The sequence below is a fragment of the Pollachius pollachius genome (assembly GCF_949987615.1).
Source record: "Pollachius pollachius genome assembly, chromosome: 8".
NCBI classification, from domain to species: Eukaryota; Metazoa; Chordata; class Actinopteri; order Gadiformes; family Gadidae; genus Pollachius; species Pollachius pollachius.
This window is the reverse complement of record NC_136941.1, coordinates 8,412,490-8,430,553: the sequence shown is the minus strand read 5'-3', so window position 1 is coordinate 8,430,553 and position 18,064 is coordinate 8,412,490. Positions and strand designations below refer to the sequence as shown.

Genomic DNA, 18,064 nt, shown 5'->3' with positions numbered 1-18,064 from the left:
CTTCTCTTCTCCCCACTTCTCTCCTCCTCCTCTCTGACCTCTGTTGCCTGTATCGTTTCAATGCGACTTGCAATGATCGATGCGCTGGGTCGGAACGCCTCTCTGACATTTCAGATTTCACTTTCCCTCTCAGGGACACTACATGTGAGAGTTAATGCGCTCCGGCTGGGCCGAACGGTAGAAGTCTCACTGAAACGACGTGCGCAACCGAGACCATGGATTCCATTCATCTCCCTCTCTCCTCACCTTTTCTTTCATCTTCTCTTTCCTTTTCTCCCTCTCTTTTGTCACCTTAACTCCTCTTCCTCTTCCTATCTCCCTTCATCCCCCCTCCTCTCCCCTTTCCCTATCCTCTCTTAACTTATCCGCCATGTGATTCTCCTCTTATATCCTTATTTCTAACCTTTTACCCAACCCCTTGTCTCCCTCCCAACCCCCCCCCCCCCCACCCCCACTTCATCCCCTGTGACCCCTGACCTCACTGTGTCTTTTTTCCTTTTTACGACCCCCTCTACCCCATCCCTCTCCACTGTTACCACCTCTCTCCTGGCTGTGCGTTACCGTGGCGACCAGGGCTACGTGGGCGACGCCTGGAACGTCTTTGACGCTCTGGTGGTGATCGGGAGTGTAGTCGATATCGTCCTCAGTCAGGTAGACCCTCGTAGACCCCCCCCCCCCCCCCTTCCCTTGCCGCCTCCTCCTGCACCTCCTCCTCCTCCTCCTCCCCCTCCGTCTCCTTCTCCTTCTCCTTCTCCTTCTCCTTCTCCTCCCCCAACATCCGCTGCAACTCTTTCCTTTTCTTATTTCTTTCCCGCCTTCCGCCCTCCATTTCTCTCACTGCTCTGCTCATGTTTGTCGTTTAGTAGTAGTTTGTTGTTTTCTCTGCGTTGTTTTGGACTATCTGGTTTTATTACAATTCCTTGTGCACAAGGTCAGGGTTGGACATCATAGGCTTTGGTTCACACACAACACACACATCGGCCGACACTGACCAAATATCAGTATAGGTGGATCAAATCCAAAATGGTTTGTAAAAGAAATTTCCTATTGTACATTCCAAATGGAAGCTTCAGTCCTAAAAATAGGACAGACTGTATGATTTATTTATTGGCTAAACTAAACAATGCATATATATATATATATATATATATATATATATATATATATATATATATATATATATACATACAGTTAACAGAATGATCCATATGAAACACTTAGTCAAAGGCTATGATGGCAAATCATTACTTTTTTTAACAAAGCACTGAGTCAGTGAGGGATCAGTGAACTGTTAACTGTCATTTATAATTCATGTTAAAACACATTTACAAAACTGTTTATGAAATGAAGAGTCCCTCCTTTCTCTCTTACTGACTCGGTGTATCCCAGAAATGTTTGCTTTATCCGTTTCTCGCTTCTTCTTCACATTTTATTGGCTTTTCATATTTCTGTGTGTGTCTCTCTCTCTGTCTCTCTCTGTCTGTGTGTGTGTGTGTGTCTCTCTCTCTCTCTCTCTCTCTCTCTCTCTCTCTCTCTCTCTCTCTCTCTCTCTTTATCTCTCTCTCTCTCTTTCTCTCTCTCTCTGTCTCTGTCTCTCGTCCCTCTTGTTTTCTCGGGGCTGGTGTCTGCAGCACTATTTCGCTGATGCATGGAACACGTTTGACGCATTAATTGTTGTGGGTAGCGTGGTCGATATTGCCATCACTGAGATCAATGTGAGTAGATTTGTATCTCACACACACACACACACACACACACACACACACATCCCAACTCCCCATCCCCGCCCCCCCCTGTCCTGTGTTTGCCTTGAGTTCACCTTGCAGTGTCTCCGGTCAGGGCTGCATTCAGGATCACGATGTGTAACGGTTAGGATCATGTAAGGTTTAGCTTTGACTTGTATTTTCCATTCGCAAAAACAAAATGTGCCAAAACATGATTTAAATGTTTGGACAAATAACAAATCGACCCCATGAAAGGTTAATTAAAAGCTGTTAACCGGGAAAAACACAACTTGTGTTACATCTTCTATGCATAATTCTCGGTATGTTCATTGTGAGCCTTTTTGCAAGGCTTACCGGTAGAAACTGCAAGCCATCTCCTCCCGCTGTTTCTTAACATCTTTAAACCATGTGCTCCATGTGCACTTGAGTCATTGCACAACTATTTGTGGCTTTGGACTGAGTCTACACTATTGGAAACACACACACACACACATACACACACACACACACACACACACACACACACACACACACACACACACACACACACACACACACACACACACATTCTGGTGTGGGTCTCTGTAGATGAGATGGTGTACAGAAGTAAAAAGCATGCATGCTTTGTTGTCAGACCTGCTACGTTCAAGTAGGATGTACATCACATTTACAGGCAACCGTTCAAAGGAACACCATTCACTTAGGACAGACGCACGCTTTTCTTAAGATTTGTACCTGGCAAACTCAGTTTAACCCTAGGCTTTTGGTTTCAAGTCGGCAGCCCTTCCTGTCGTCAAGGTGATAGTGGAACCAGGGGTAAGAAAAGCCCCTCCCCTAATATGCAACCCCCCCCTCCCCACCCACCCCTTTTTGTTGTCCGTCCGAAAGTTGAAAGGTTCAGTCGATGTCTTTTCATTGTAATGATCTGTTGCCTGTTGTTTTTGTCAAAGCACTTTTACATAAACATAAATGGTTCAATGACATGCGAGGGGTTCATTGATGCTCTTGTCCGTGCTTGTGCTTCACCCACGGTTTGCACGGGTTGAATGGACCTCGTCGAGATGTCTGGATACACGACTCATCAGATTTGATTTGCTGTGCGGTTCCGTACTTGGTAGTTTCTTGGTTGTAAGAGTAAACACAGCCTGTCATCGAGGAGACTCGCTCTGTGCTCCAGATGTTAGGGATACAAAGGGGTAGGATAGAGTTGGTTGAGGCCACTCTGGGAACGGTATTAGTTTCTCCAGGTTAAGCTTGGAATTTTCTTTTTACGGTGTGTTTCAACGTCATTAAAGGAGGTGAAAGTCCCACAGATTTACCACCAGCTGCACAGCTGGAAACACCCTGGCCATTCGTCAAAATGAAGAAAAATCTTCCTACCATATCAATCTACAAAAAAGTGATCTGATGGCACGTGACATAAGAGCTGTTTCCCCTCAGTCACCCAGAGACCCTAGGACCATCTCCATCAGACCAAGGCTATACCCCCGAGGACCTGCTGGCCCAGACCAGCCGTACTCCATACAGCATGCTATAGTGGCATCCTTTCACTCAACATAGGCTCCATTTGGTGTCTGAGCGCGCCTGTGTGTGTGTGTGCATGACATTGTATGTTTGGACCACGGGACAAACATATCGAAACAACATGCATGCCTTGACCCCAACGTGCGGGTTAGCAAACGATGAAACAACTCCTAAAAAATGTGTATTTTTGTAATCGACCACAAAATATGCATTTAGTTAGGAGATGAATGAATGATGAATGACCGAGTTGAGGGACATAATGTTTCAGTTAGTGAGACACCCCTGTGTCACTGTGTCTGGACGGCACTCGTCTTCCTCCTCTCTGTCTGCATGCTGTCTGTCCCTCTGCCCGTTCCCCGGTCACGCCGTGCGCCTGTGTTACAGAACCAGGACAGCGCACGCATCTCCATCACCTTCTTCCGCCTGTTCCGGGTGATGCGGTTGGTCAAGCTGCTGAGCAGGGGGGAGGGGATCAGAACTCTGCTGTGGACCTTCATCAAGTCGTTTCAGGTGAGGGGAGGGGAGGGTGGGGGTCCATCCATGGGGGTCCACTAGGGCTGCTTGATTATGGAAAAAAATCATAATCATGATTATTTTGGTCAATATTGAAATCACGATCATTCAAACAGAAATTTTTTGGTTTAAAAACATTATGCGCTTCTCAAGAATTTCTCTCAAAAAAACACTTTGTACATGAGAACTTTGAAATTTCCCCTTTAAAAAATCTACAAAATGTTAAAATCGAAAATATTCACAATTGAAAATAATGTGCAAATATGTATCCAGCTGTTCTTCTAAATTAAATATACTTAAAAAAAAGAAAAAAAGAATAGATCGTTTCACCCAAACATTGAAATCGCGATCAAATTCGATTATTTGCACAGCTCTCTTCTAATCCATTCATTAGAAGTAGGAGGTCAAAAATCATTTACCAGTCGGGTGAGAGTCTTCATTGTGGTAAAAGTGATGCCCCTGCTCAGCATTAATTATGAGATAAGACTATGAGATATAAGAAATTGATATTGCTTTGGACAGAGAGTTGTTTGCAGGAGGGGGAAGTGTCATCCCCATGGTTACTTCCTAGGCTAACTTTATGATCCTTTTTTTAAGTATGCATCGTCAACTATGAGGGTTATAATGAATGTTTTTGGATAAATACAGACTTTTCCCCCAAATTCAGGCTCTTCCCTACGTTGCCCTGCTGATCGCCATGCTCTTCTTCATCTATGCAGTCATCGGAATGCAGGTATCGTTGTTCGACCTTAGCGCAGATGAAACTTTACACTGCAAAGACTCAATTTGGACGTTTTTACTTTTAACCTTTGGTCTTTAGAATAGTGTCCACCCACCATCAATTTAGTTTTTATTTGTGAACATATCAAAGTGATGGTCTCCAAGAGTTGCATAGGCCAAAGCTCCAACGATTAGGTAAGAGTGCCTTCTAAAACCTGTGAGATGAGTTAAGGAAAAGCTTCTACGAGAGACAAGGAAAAGCCTTGAGAATGACTAAGATTGATTGACATCCAGGAGAGCTAAGCGCTTCTATAAGAACAGATATAGGTAGTAACATAGTTTCAGAAATCAGACTTTAGATTATTTTCTAGAGCCTGATGGCCGACAAGCTGGAGGTAATAAACGGTCATAAACATTAGTAACCATCATTATAACTGAATAGTCAGGGCCATGAAGATAAGGCGGTCGGATTGCCTTCCAGCGGTTGAGGAAAATGTGTCATTTGGTGTTATTCAGGTGTTTGGGAAAATAGCCATGGTGGACGGAACAAATATCAACCGCAACAACAATTTCCAGACGTTTCCACAGGCTGTCCTGATGCTCTTCAGGTAGTGGCTGTTGTTTTTGTCGTGGACATGCATCCATATGAATTCTGTGTATGGCTGTCTGCGAGTTGCCACGAATGGTGTTTTTGGTCATTTGCTTTGTACATTTTTATTGTGGTCAATGCGCAGCACTAATCCAAATCCATTCACAGATGAGGTTGAGAACTATGCATAAAGCTTATCAGTATTGGAAATTTTCTTTGTATTAATGATTGTCCTTTATTGTATTATCAGAATTGTCCTTTAAATGTTTTTACAATGTGATAAGGGTTCTATGAACTGTAAAAAAGCCCATCGCCAAGCCGCTATAGGATGGATTTTTAGGTGCTATAGGTTGATAGTTGTCCTTTCTCCTCCCAAGGTGTGCGACAGGTGAAGCATGGCAGGAGATAATGCTGGACTGTCTGCCGGGCAAAAAGTGTGACTCTGAGTCCGAGGAGAAGAGCTGTGGCAGCGGCTTCGCCATCATCTACTTCATCAGCTTCTACATGCTCTGCGCCTTCCTGGTAAAGTCTGCAAGCTCCACATGCACACATATGAGAGATTCAATGACATTAGACTCTTCATCTACATTAGGTAGTTTATAATCGATTGGATAGATTATACTACTGACAACAACAAGTCAAAAATAAAAGTTGCTTAACCACATCGTTCTTGCCTTTGTCAGATCATTAACCTGTTTGTGGCCGTCATCATGGACAACTTTGACTACCTCACTCGGGATTGGTCCATTCTGGGGCCACATCACCTGGATGAGTTCAAGAGGATCTGGTCCGAATATGACCCTGAAGCCAAGTAGGTCTATAGCCAATGTGTGTGCTCCTCTGCTCGGAGATACAATCGCCGCACTTCTATGTGGATGTTCTTGTGAAGATCTGAACTAGCTGAACCAGCAGCATTGTAGGCTCTGCTTCAATCCCTCATGCTGCTAATTCATATGTCGCTGGGTGGAACTAAGCATCCCATGGACCAAAGTCAATCAAATAACAGACCAAACGGGGTTGTGACCACAGGGGTCGGATCAAACACCTGGACGTGGTGACCCTGCTGAGGAGGATCCAGCCTCCCCTTGGCTTTGGGAAGCTCTGTCCCCACCGGGTGGCCTGCAAGGTGGGTGGTGACGTACGAGGACCCCATAACCAACGCTCTAGTGCAGAGAGATCATAAGAGAACTGAGTGCTATGTTCAATTCCAGTGTTACGGCAGCCGAGGAAGCCCAGTGCAGACTCATAGTGTTTCGTCAAGTATAGTGTAGTGTTGTCTTTATACGTATGGATAATGTGCATTCATTTACATTGCTTCAAAAAGAACAAGTTTGAGTTGAACTGATGATTTACTGATAGATTAATCAGCTCTTATGAAACCTCTCACTATTTCACTACTTTATTATTTTTTCCAATTCTGGCTTCTGAAAAGAAGCACTTTGAGAACAAAACGTTCCAGAGCTGCGAGGAGAAGGGGCTGATTGAGTCTGTATTTGATTCCTCATATCTATGACTTTCCCTGACCAGCGTCTGGTGGCGATGAACATGCCTCTGAACAGCGATGGCACGGTGATGTTCAACGCCACGCTGTTCGCCCTGGTCCGGACCGCTCTTAAGATCAAGACTGAGGGTGAGCAGAACGCGAGGCCAAGCGCTGATGGAGCACCGAGATCACAGTCAAAGCCAAACTTTATTGTCAGACCGACCGTGCAACAGGTTACATTGTGGACCAAAATTGCGTTTCCCCATGCTCCAAATATTTGCCACACAACATATAACATGTAACATAATAATATAGTAACATAACAACATTATAGTGCAAGAAGACCACAACAAATAAACGCCACATATACAGACAGACAATGCATACATTAAACAGAATATTCACAGTATTTGTAAGAGATAGGATGGCTATTAGCATTCCAAAATATCAGACCACATCAACTCTGCCGCATTCATTTCAAAATATGCAACAAAGTGATCCTCAAAACATCATCATGTCTTTTCGTTTTTGCATTGATGGTAAAACACTTATGCTTTGACATCACTGGTTAGTGTGACAGGTGCAGAGCCATGGGGTGTTTCAGCCCGTAGAGGGCACTCCAAGCGCTGTCGTGGCCACGCGTTACCATATGTTGTTACCCAATTCTTCCAAGATCTCCACCTGCTCCACACACACTAAACGCATTGTTCAGAACATTGGCACCAAAGTTGTGTTCTTCAAGAGAACAGACGGATCTCCACAGTAACCTTAAAAAGGGAAATGTGAAAAAGGGAAATGTGTTTGCGTGTGTGTGTGTGTGTGTGTGTGTGTGTGTGTCTGTGCTTGTGTGCTTGTGGTTGTGTATAGGTGTGTGTGTGTGTGTGTGTGTGTGTGTGTGTGTGTGTGTGTGTGTGTGTGTGTGTGTGTGTGTGTGTGTGTGTGTGTGTGTACGTGTATTCGTGTGTGTGTGTGTGTTAGTACGTGTGTGTGTGTGTGTGTGTGTGTGTGTGTGTGTGTGTGTGTGTGCGCGTGTGTGTGTGTGTGTGTGTGTGTGTGTGTGTGTGTGAACGCAAGAGAGACCTCATTACCCAGAGTATTTGTGAAAGTTGTCAAGTGCCTGTAATTAATGAGTCTTTGCTTGTTTGGTCCTGTCTTTTCTTTTTGTCTTTCTGTCTTTGTGTGTTTGTTTCTCCTTTCCTTTCGTTGGCCAGGTAACCTCGACCTGGCCAACGAGGAGCTGAGAGCGGTCATCAAGAAGATCTGGAAGAGGACCAGCATGAAGCTTCTGGACCAAGTGGTTCCGCCCGCAGGCGGTCAGTGCTGGTCCACAGGGCTTGCTAACATAGCGGCCTGCTTGGCTCCATCTTGGATCTAGACACAAGCTGAGTTGGGCAACTGAATGTGTAATTCCCCATTCAGTTCCTCCACCCTGCAAGGGTTTAGAACCAAAATGGCCACTAGGGGGATAAGGGGCCCATAAGGGTTGTAAAATGCCATAAATACTAGAAAACGGGCAGGAAAAGTGTTCATTGTAGAACCAGAAAACTGACAAAAGCATGCATTTTGTAAGCTAATCACAACCAATGTTTATCATTTTAAATGACAAATTTAAATCCTAACCCTATTTAGAGATTGCCATAGACCACGTCTGTCACACACACACACACACACACACACACACACACACACACACACACACACACACACACAAACACAGTCACGCACACACACGCACACACACACACGCCCCACAGAAGCTCCATTTGCATGATGCAAATATGACCCACACAAGGTGGGATTCAGGCCGTTGATGCAAGAAAACAGCATACCTACCCTGAATTCTGTGATGAACCGATTAATCCTCCAAAATAACCTTGCACAATCTTTACCCGTCATTTGCATCTGCCAGCAATTATGCCAAAGGATAGAAAGGAATTCATTGTCAAAGATTCAAAATAGTCTGGGGCAGGACAGGCTTTTGGGTTTCCAGCTAAAAGGTTCTGGTTCGAGCCCAATGAGCCCAATAACCCTCTACCTGCTCATTTATTACATGTAGCTGTGAAAGGTATATATTGTTAGTTGTTATGGACGAATGACCAAATGGCAAATAATAATAATGATGATAAGCAACCACCCACAGAGGAGTCAGTGATGTCCTCTCAAAACAGGGGTAAGTGACAGTGGATTGGATAAGATGGCACCAGATTAGTCAGAACTGCTGAGCATGACTACACTGGGTTCGGTGTCATCCTGGTCATGCAGATATCAATGTGTAGCTAGCCACAGATAAACAACACAGGAAGCAAAATTAGGTTGGTTCTATAGTATTCTCACCAGCTAACTGTGAATTCACAGAAACAAGCTCCTTATCACTCCTTCTCGGCGGAACCTTCTCTCTCTCTCTCTCTCTCTCTCTCTCTCTCTCTCTCTCTCTCTCTCTCTCTCTCTCTCTCTCTCTCTCTTTCTCTCGCCATTTCTCACCTTCTTCCCCTTACTGACAGCTTTTCTTGGCGGTTCTTTGTTATTCTGGGGGCATGGATTGTAGGGTTACCTCTCTCTCTCTCTCTCTCTCTCTCTCTCTCTCTCCCTCTCTCATTCTCTCTAGAGAATGCAAGTGACTCACGTGTTTCAAAAGGAGACTACTTAAAAACAAGTGTGTAAGCAAGGAATATAACAACATCTCAAGCAATACGAGCACATTCTCAGGAAAGTTCCTAGGAACTATCTTAAGATGCTTTTTCTGGATGTTGCCCTGGCCCTTCAAGTCTGAAGTGGAATTCAATTAATTGCTCGGCTTAGCGTTGCACATCTTGTGATTTGTCCCCTCGTGTGTTGGCTCCTGCATCTTCTGTGGGCTGGCTTGCACAGGCTTGGACGTGTTGTTTGTCTGGTGTTCCTACCAACACTTCTTGTATTTGTGGGATCTCCGGTCCGGATAGACATTTTCCCTTGTGTTTCTTCTGCTGTTTATGGCAAAAAGCAAAAACGGCAACCGGAGATGTTTGATGACGATGATCTGTAAAAGTTGGTGCCCAGGTCAAAACCATGCCATTCTCAGTGCTCATGGCTGAGAATGAAATAACTACTTGTATGATGTTAAGCTAGGCCCGCCTTGCCTGTGTCTGCTCATTTAGACATTTTGAATGATAAGCATATTGGGCTTCCTTTAATTTGGAAATACCAGTTCTCTGAGGCTGCTGTGCTATTTGGAAACCGAGAAGTAATCCACTAGTTAGATGTTGGAATGTGTGTTAAGGTGTATTGACACAAGTGTTGGTTTGGATGATAGATACCAGATTGTTCTGTTCTGTTAGTTTGCATTCTTTGACCCCCTTTATTTTTTTCTTGTTGGCTCAGATGACGAGATAACGGTGGGGAAGTTCTATGCCACCTTTCTGATCCAGGACTACTTCAGGAAGTTCAAGCGACGCAAAGAGCAAGGCCTGGTGGGGAGGCACCCCTGGGACGGACTCAACACCACCATGGCACTGCAGGTGGGGGTCTGGCCTGCTGGCTCTGGCTGTAGGCTCTGCAGCAAGGTCACGATTGGCGTCTGCATTTGTCATGTCTGGGCATGAAAAGTGTCCAAACATCTCACCTGTGATGATGACTTACATGATGACTCACTTGTTATCGTGTTGGTATTTAATACTACATGTATTTGGACATATTCACAACATCATATTCACAATGCCCTGCTCTAGATAGTGGCTCAACTGGGGAAACTGTGATATCCGGTCAACATGATCCAATCACATTAAGCTCCGCTGTATAGAGGCTATGTGTGTGTATTTGTGTATTTGTGTGTGTGTGTGTGTGTGTGTGTGTGTGTGTGTGTGTGTGTGTGTCCGTGTGTGTGTGTGTGTGTGTGTGTGTCCGTGTGTGCGTGTGTGTGCGTGTCCGTGTGTGCGTGTGTGTGTGTGGGTGTGTGTGTGTGTGTGTGTGTGTGTGTGTGTGTCCGTGTGTGCGTGTGTGTGCGTGTGTGTGTGGATGGGTTCAGGGTGGCTGTGCGAGGGTGAAAGGGGCGGTTGGGAAGAAGCTCTACTCACTTGAGTTGTAAGCATGCCTGTAAATGCCTCTGTCTTTCAAACTTTTGACCTTTTACTAGTGCCAGAGGCAGCTGTTATCCCGGCTAGAAATAGAGTGTGCGTGTCTGTGTGTGTGTCGGTGTGTGCCTCTGTGTGTTTGAATGAATGTGTGTGTGTGTTTGTGTGTGGGTGTTTGTGTGTGTGTGCCCATTTGCGTTTGTATGCATGCGTGCATGTGTGTGTGTGTGTGTGTGTGTGTGCTTGGGTTCGTGAGTTTGTGCGTGCGTACGTGTGTGTGTGAGAAAAAGTATGCTTGTATGTGTGGGTGTTTGGGTGCATGCATAATGAGATGCATGTTGGAAAAAACTATTAAGTGCACATTTTTCCAGTTGAGTCTATGTTATCAATGTGTGTGCGCGCGCATGCAAATGTCGGTGCGGCCATCCGCCGGCTCACAGCTGTCCTCCCCCCACCCCCCCCACACACACACGCAGGCCGGTCTCCGGACTCTGCACGACATCGGGCCAGAGATTCGGCGGGCCATATCATGTGACCTGCAGGAGGAGGGGCTGGTGGAGGTCAACGGAGAGGAGGAGGAGGAGATATACAGGGTAAACACGGCCGGTGGCGTTGATGTGACGCTTTAAGTTTGAATGGGATTAGAACGGGTTGCGCTGTCGTTCAATCAAACTGGGCTTTTAGTATTGCTGCATTTCACCACACAAGTTGCATCTCTTGCTGCCACAAATTGTATTATTTTGATACTTTTTCTACCATGATTGTCACAAGAGCCTCGTCGTGATAAGAAACCAACTTGCATGCTCGGCTTATCTTTATCTTTGTGTACAATCGATGATGAATAAGTTAAATAAATTGAGTCGTTGGGAAACTCAAAAAAGAATGTGGTATCTGTTGCTGGGTTACGGAAAAATCAGATTGTTTGATGAAAAATCAGAACCTGTGGTTACTTCTCAGACAAACCATCAAGGTTTGATACCCTGGAAATGTAGAGGAAAACACATTTCCCTATTACCACATGAGGCCAAAACACTTCGACATGTATACATATAGTGACATATAGTTTGAACAGTTTGTATTGCATTTCAAAATGTTTATATGGCTGCTTAACTTGTGAATGAGTAACTTATCCTATCTGTTACTGGTGAAGGATTTCTGTTAATTATTGACATGCCCGTGTCTGCGGCTTCTCACCTGTTTCACCTGGTGCTGTCGTTTGTTAGCTTCTCCCCCCTGTCCACACCTGTCCACTCCTGTCCACACCTGTCCACTCCTGTCCACACCTGTCCACACCTGTCCACTCCTGTCCACACCTGTCCACTCCTGTCCACACCTGTCCACTCCTGTCCACACCTGTCCACTCCTGTCCACTCCTGTCCACACCTGTCCACTCCTGTCCACACCTGTCCACTCCTGTCCACACCTGTCCACTCCTGTCCACACCTGTCCACTCCTGTCCACACCTGTCCACTCCTGTCCACACCTGTCCACTCCTGTCCACACCCTTTCTCCCCTGTTCTCACTTGTTGTTACCTGTCCTCACGTGCTCTCCCCCGTCCTCCCCGGGTCATACCCCGGTCTCACCCGTTGTCTGCGTCTCCCGGGCAGCGTAACGGCGGTCTCTTCGGCAACCACGTCTGCCACGCCAACGGGGACCACCGGGGCTCCGCCCATCTGTCCAACGTCACCCAGCGGCCGCTGCAGGTGCTCCCCTCCCTCCCCAACGCCACGGGGGCCGGCGACGACGACAGGGGATGGGCGGGAGGGGCCAACGCCGCCGCCTCCTCCCCGCTTCAGCACAACCATCGCCAGGGCCCCGCCCACCTCCGGGACCACCCCGGCTGTGACGCCGCCAAGAGGCACCAGTCGCCCGTGTGCTCCAACGCCAACCTCAACAACGCCAACGTGCCCTCCGTGCGCCCCCTGGCCAACGGGACCAGACCCTCGTCACACCGGGATCCAAACGGGGGCGTGCCGGCGTTGGCTGGCGCGGCCGGTCGGCACACAGGAGAGCCGGCCGGCCGCAGGAGGTGGAACTCCAGCAGGTGAGTCGGCGGCGCTCAGAGGCGCGGCAGTATGCCGTGGCTGTGTTGCTGCTGTGTGTGTGTGTGTGTGTGAGTGTGGGGACGTTTCTAGCACATTTCTAATCGCAAGGCTCATTATTCTTCTCCTCCATGATCACCTGTGTTTGCTGGACGACCGTTCTCCGTCTCTTACAACACACACAAGCAGGACTGCTCCGTCTCCTGCTGCCCGTAGGAGCAGGACGCGCTACTACGAGGCCTACGTCAGGTACGCTGGACGACGGGAATCAACTGGAACACTTGAGCAAGCAAAGCTTTTATTTATTTTTTTGCAATAGGCTAATACGTAATATTCTGACACGAAACAAGACATGCGATACAATATCGAACGTGTATTTTTATTCATATTCAAACAGTTTTTTTAATTGCAACGCTGCGCCGCCGAGTGGGTTCACTTGACGTCTGTTATCCACCAGGTCGGAGGCAGGGGGCGGCGCCTACCCCGCTATTCGCCGAGAGGAGCCGGGGGGCGGGACCAGTGATGAGGACTGGGGCTCGGGGGAGTACTACAGTGGGGAGGAGTTCAACGAAGACGACATCATGTTCACAAGAGACAGGTCGTCCCTTAAGACCTGACTTCCCCTTGATACTACTGTTGTTATGTACTTAGGATTCAGCCTTGACTGTTCTTCCTGCAGAGGGTTAGGGTGAGGAAGGGAAGCAGTGACCAGGGCACCAGGAGCTCCTCTGGATGTATTGCATGTTTTCTTACCTTCATATTGTTATAAACAACATTTTTATAATATAAAATATCCTCAATATCCTCTTGTTATCACATAATATATCGTCTGATTTTCACTGCAGAGATTATGTCCAGGATGTATGAACACAATTAAAACCTAAACTATTATGTGTTATGAATCAAATGTTAAACTCCACGTGCATATTGTGTTCTACCACCCATGTAGGTTGACTCACGCGGACTACCATGACGCCGAGGGGGACCACGACCCTGAAGCCCCTGGGGGTTACTATGACGACGACCAACAGCCCATCTTCCAAGATGGTTGTCGGTCACCCAAGAGGCGGTTTCTTTCCTCGCCGCAACGTGAGTTGATTCGCTGTTGTCTTTCACTCTTTTGTCAATGAACCCGACCAGATAACAGCCCCGACTAGAAGAGGTACAGGGGAACTTGACTGAGCTACCCTGGTTTAAACTCAGTCTAGTCATTTGAGTGGTGCTTAGGAGGCTTTGACGTTTCCACTGCTTGTAACATTGTTGTGTGTGGTGTGTGATGTTATTTGTCTTGCGTGTTGCTGCATGTTGTGCGTCATTGTGATGCGTATGTTGTTCTGTGGTTGTGTTGTGTGCTTGGTATGTGAGGATGTGATGGCTTGTGTTGTGCGTCGACGCGGGTCGATGTGTGTAACGCTGTGTGTGATGGGTCCTTCCCAGCGTCCGGCAGGTCCACCTTCAGCTTTGAGTGTCTGCGTCGCCAGGGCAGCGACGAGGACCCGCCCCCTCTCTCTCCCTCCTGCACGGCTCTGCCCCTGCACCTCATGCAGCAGCAGGTGGTCCAGCACACACACACGTGCACGCACACACACACACATACTCAGCCACACACACACACACACACACACACACACACAAATGTACACATATGGAAGGCGCTTCATTGTAGTCGCGGTTGAATTAAATCAACATAAAATGTGGCATTTAAGCTTTCATGAAGCAAAATTGTAAACCTTTCATTGAGCCATGAAAAGAGCCGCTTATCTACACTTTCCCTCAACGTGAAAATGTCTTAAAAGACGCAACAACGTAGGTGGTTTTTAATCACTAAAATGGCCCATTTGACAAAGGTAATAGTTACCACAGAGTTAAAGTCGCTGTTATGAAAGCTTGGATTCCGGAACGTACATAGATTCAAACCAGTACACGTCTACAATGAGGGGGGGTGCACGCATGCACCCCCCCCCATCCACTCACTGGGTCACACACTCACACAAGGTGACCTTTGCCCCTTTCAAATGTGTTGTCTAGGTGATGGCTGTAGCCGGCTTTGACACCCGAAGATTACGACGTCTGTCTCCGACACAGTCGCTACGCTCCTGGGCCACGCCCCCGGCCTCGCCGATTGGTCGAGACGGCTCGCCCAGCTACACACCCCTCATCCAGGTATGCTTAAAGGCTTATTTATTGTTCCACGTAGACCCAACGCAATGACCACGCATGAATACGTTCTGCGTGGGGTTACCGTTAGTGGACCAATCACAGCCCCTGCTGCAGTGTCGCCCCGAGTCCCAACGCAAGGTTACAATTTTTGGGAGGCACACGTCAGGCCCTTGCGGTGGACGCAAGGAGGGTCCGCCAGGACGAAATGGGTCCATAGACCCCCTTGCGTTGCGTCTACATACAACCTTAACTAAGCCTTACCTCAGGAGTCTTTTTAATTTGTATGTGTTCGCTGTTTCAAGGAAAACACGTTTAGTATATCCAAAGGGCTGAAGGAGGAAGAGAGCAGGGAGCACAGGAGAAGTTTGGTATGGTTCACTACTAAAACCTCAATGGTTTTAGTAGTGAACATTTAAAGACCTGTCAGCACAGACGGTTGATGTAGTGATACAACTCAAGACAATGTACGAGACAATTAGAAGAGCCGACGTTCTGTTTGTCAGAGACAAACAAAATCTATTTGTCTTGTACATTTGTTGTAATTGACGGTAAAGCTGATTATGACTTTGACTCCTTGGCTCAGAATAGACTCAGGGACAATACTAGGGAATAGCGATGGCTTCAATCATTTCGTTGAGCCAGTAGGCGCTCTGTTTGACGGACCACCTTCCTGTTTGAGTGTGTGTGTGTGTGTTGCTTTATGTCGGCCCCTGCCACCCCGTCCCCAGGTGGACTGGCGCAGCCCGGGCAGCATCAGCAGCATCCCGGGGTCTCTGCGGAGGTCCTCCTGGTACACAGACGCCCGGGACGGACCCCCCAGCCGGGCCTACTCCCCCTCCCTACTCAGGCTGCCCGCTGAGAGCCACGCCCACTTCATGCAGAAGAGAGGAAGTGCCAACAGTCTGGTGGAGGCGGTCAGTGCAGAATAGCACGCACACACACAGACACAGACACAGACACACACGCACACGCACACGCATACTGTATGTGTGCACGCAAATACACAAACAAAAACATCCAAAGACACCCTCCTCATTTTCACCATCAATAATATTCATAAGCTTTGAAGATATCTTAAAATGCAGATGTCTGACTGCAGTGAAATAGATAGGTAATCACGTACACCATATTTATATACAATAAATAATGTTCATAAGCTTTGAAGACATCTTAAAATGCAGATGTCTGACAGCAGTGAAATAGATGGGTCATCATGTACACCATATTGATATACAATAAATAATGTTCATTTTTGTGCATTTTCCTTATGTACTTTAAAGGAGTGGCCTTCATTGAAATGTCTCGCCTTTCTTATCTTCCCACTGCCTTGCATGCGTGTGACAAGTAGCAGTGTTTAAGTTATCTTCATGAGGGCAGAAACTGCTAAGATAACCCTCTAATCGTTCATCTTGCTCCCTCTCGCTCTCTCACTCTCTCAAACAAACACACAGGGCCCTATTTTAACAGTCTGAAACGCTGTCTCCCTGTCTACCCCCACCCAGGTGCTGATCTCGGAGGGGCTGGGTCGCTACGCCCGGGACCCCAAGTTTGTGACGGCCGCCAAGCAAGAGATCGCCGACGCCTGTGCCATGACCATCGACGAGATGGAGAGCGCCGCCTGCCACCTGCTGAACGGCACTATGGGTAACGGTGGCGGCGGTGGCAGTGAGGCGGCGGTGGGGAACGGCGGCACGGACTCGCTCTCCGAAGCGCGGCTCAGGGAGCTCAGTCTCCGTGACTACAGCGACGAGGAGCCGGAGGCGGACCGGAGTGAGGAGGACCTGACTGACGAGATGATATGCATCACCACGCTATAGCCGCCTCTCTCTCTCCCCCCCCCCCCACGGAGACTATTTATTCAGCCCTTTATTTATTGATTATTTATTTCTAATGTTTTTTGGGGTTTTTGTTTTTATATATATGGAATCGTACCTATCTCCCTTTTAGTTTGATTAATTGTCTTTTTTCTGTTCTAACACAAGAGGACGTGACCTCGTCTTCGACAAACTGAACCGTGGAGAAAACGGACAAGCTCACAAAAAAGTGCCTTGCCTCCTTCCCCTCCCCCGCCTCCCCCCTTACCTCGCCCCTTTTACAAGCGGAGGAGGAAAACATTTTTCTCAGCAGCACAGAGGGAGAGATGACGAGAAGGGTTTAAGGATGGATCGAGGGAAGATGAAGAAACGGAGGGAAAGGAACACCTGTCATCTGAAAACGTACTACATTCCTGCGCGCCACTTGAACACACCACGAAAGAATGATTGTTAGCTTTGTGGTGTTTCATTGATTAAATCGACTTCATAAACCAGATGTACAGCTACATCATTTCCCTGATTACATTCCCCTCAAGGTTCAGATTCATAATGTTAGCCATAATGTCAAGGAAAATACCTGATCAAACCTTAGACACACACACACACACACACACACACACACACACACACACACACACACACACACACACACACACACACACACACACACGCACACACACACGCACACACACACGCGCACGCACACACGCACACAAACATTCAACACATGACAATAATCTCATTACTCCATACTTTCTATTGGTTTGACAAAATGTATATTTCAATAATCCATGTACTCATTTCTGGGGGATTATTGACCTAACCTAACTAAATAACTGCAGATAATGCTACCTCCAAATTTTCTACTGAATGCCCACAATCTTGCTGTAATCAGAACATGCCATGACCCTGCCAAATCTCCATCCGACATTGTATATGAATACTGCCACCCTTCCAGAGAAAGGTTTAACCATAGGGTTAATTGATGACACATTGATGACATTGATGGATAATGAGATGTGCATTGTAAACATGCTGCCAGTTGGCTTTTATGTATGCATTGAATTGTTGAATACAAAGCATTGAGTCCATGCTGAGCGTAGCCTCCTTAGGGTCAAGGCCTGATGTATGTCTAGTTCACAGCACCAACATGTGGTCAAAACATTATGGTTCTCTTTTCAATAATAAACTGCCCATTTATTTTTACTTTAACTTAACAGCTATGACTGGTAAACAGCCAAGTTTGGGGATGATTAAAAGGCCTGTAGATGACAATAGGATTTGAAGCATTTTCCAGCACTATTAACATGTTGACTTGAGTTCAACATGCAAGTAAGTTTTACAAGAAAGCCATTGCAAGTGTCAATTTACCAGGAAAACCTACATACTATTCCACATATTTTCAGTGTTGAAGCAGTAAAAAGGGAAAGCACTAACCGGTCTTGCCC

At 46.8% G+C, this 18,064-nt stretch overlaps 1 protein-coding gene across 1 annotated transcript in view; it reads left to right on the top strand.

The window, feature by feature from the left end:
* cacna1db (calcium channel, voltage-dependent, L type, alpha 1D subunit, b) overlaps positions 1 to 17,121 on the top strand; it is a gene marked incomplete at its 5' end in the record, with an annotated part of 61,184 nt that extends 44,063 nt beyond the window's left edge. Inside the window, 20 exons of the mRNA XM_079741285.1 lie at positions 574 to 651; positions 2,499 to 2,540; positions 3,633 to 3,758; positions 4,429 to 4,494; positions 4,998 to 5,089; positions 5,448 to 5,592; positions 5,754 to 5,881; positions 6,100 to 6,196; positions 6,598 to 6,700; positions 7,765 to 7,866; positions 9,911 to 10,047; positions 11,076 to 11,192; positions 12,208 to 12,644; positions 12,832 to 12,891; positions 13,100 to 13,240; positions 13,592 to 13,731; positions 14,080 to 14,195; positions 14,671 to 14,805; positions 15,531 to 15,716; positions 16,305 to 17,121. Of these exons, the coding sequence (XP_079597411.1) occupies positions 574 to 651; positions 2,499 to 2,540; positions 3,633 to 3,758; positions 4,429 to 4,494; positions 4,998 to 5,089; positions 5,448 to 5,592; positions 5,754 to 5,881; positions 6,100 to 6,196; positions 6,598 to 6,700; positions 7,765 to 7,866; positions 9,911 to 10,047; positions 11,076 to 11,192; positions 12,208 to 12,644; positions 12,832 to 12,891; positions 13,100 to 13,240; positions 13,592 to 13,731; positions 14,080 to 14,195; positions 14,671 to 14,805; positions 15,531 to 15,716; positions 16,305 to 16,619 (2,763 nt within the window). The 3' untranslated portion in view covers positions 16,620 to 17,121. The remainder of the gene's footprint in view (positions 1 to 573; positions 652 to 2,498; positions 2,541 to 3,632; positions 3,759 to 4,428; positions 4,495 to 4,997; positions 5,090 to 5,447; positions 5,593 to 5,753; positions 5,882 to 6,099; positions 6,197 to 6,597; positions 6,701 to 7,764; positions 7,867 to 9,910; positions 10,048 to 11,075; positions 11,193 to 12,207; positions 12,645 to 12,831; positions 12,892 to 13,099; positions 13,241 to 13,591; positions 13,732 to 14,079; positions 14,196 to 14,670; positions 14,806 to 15,530; positions 15,717 to 16,304) is intronic.
* Between the last annotated feature and the right edge of the window lie 943 nt (positions 17,122 to 18,064).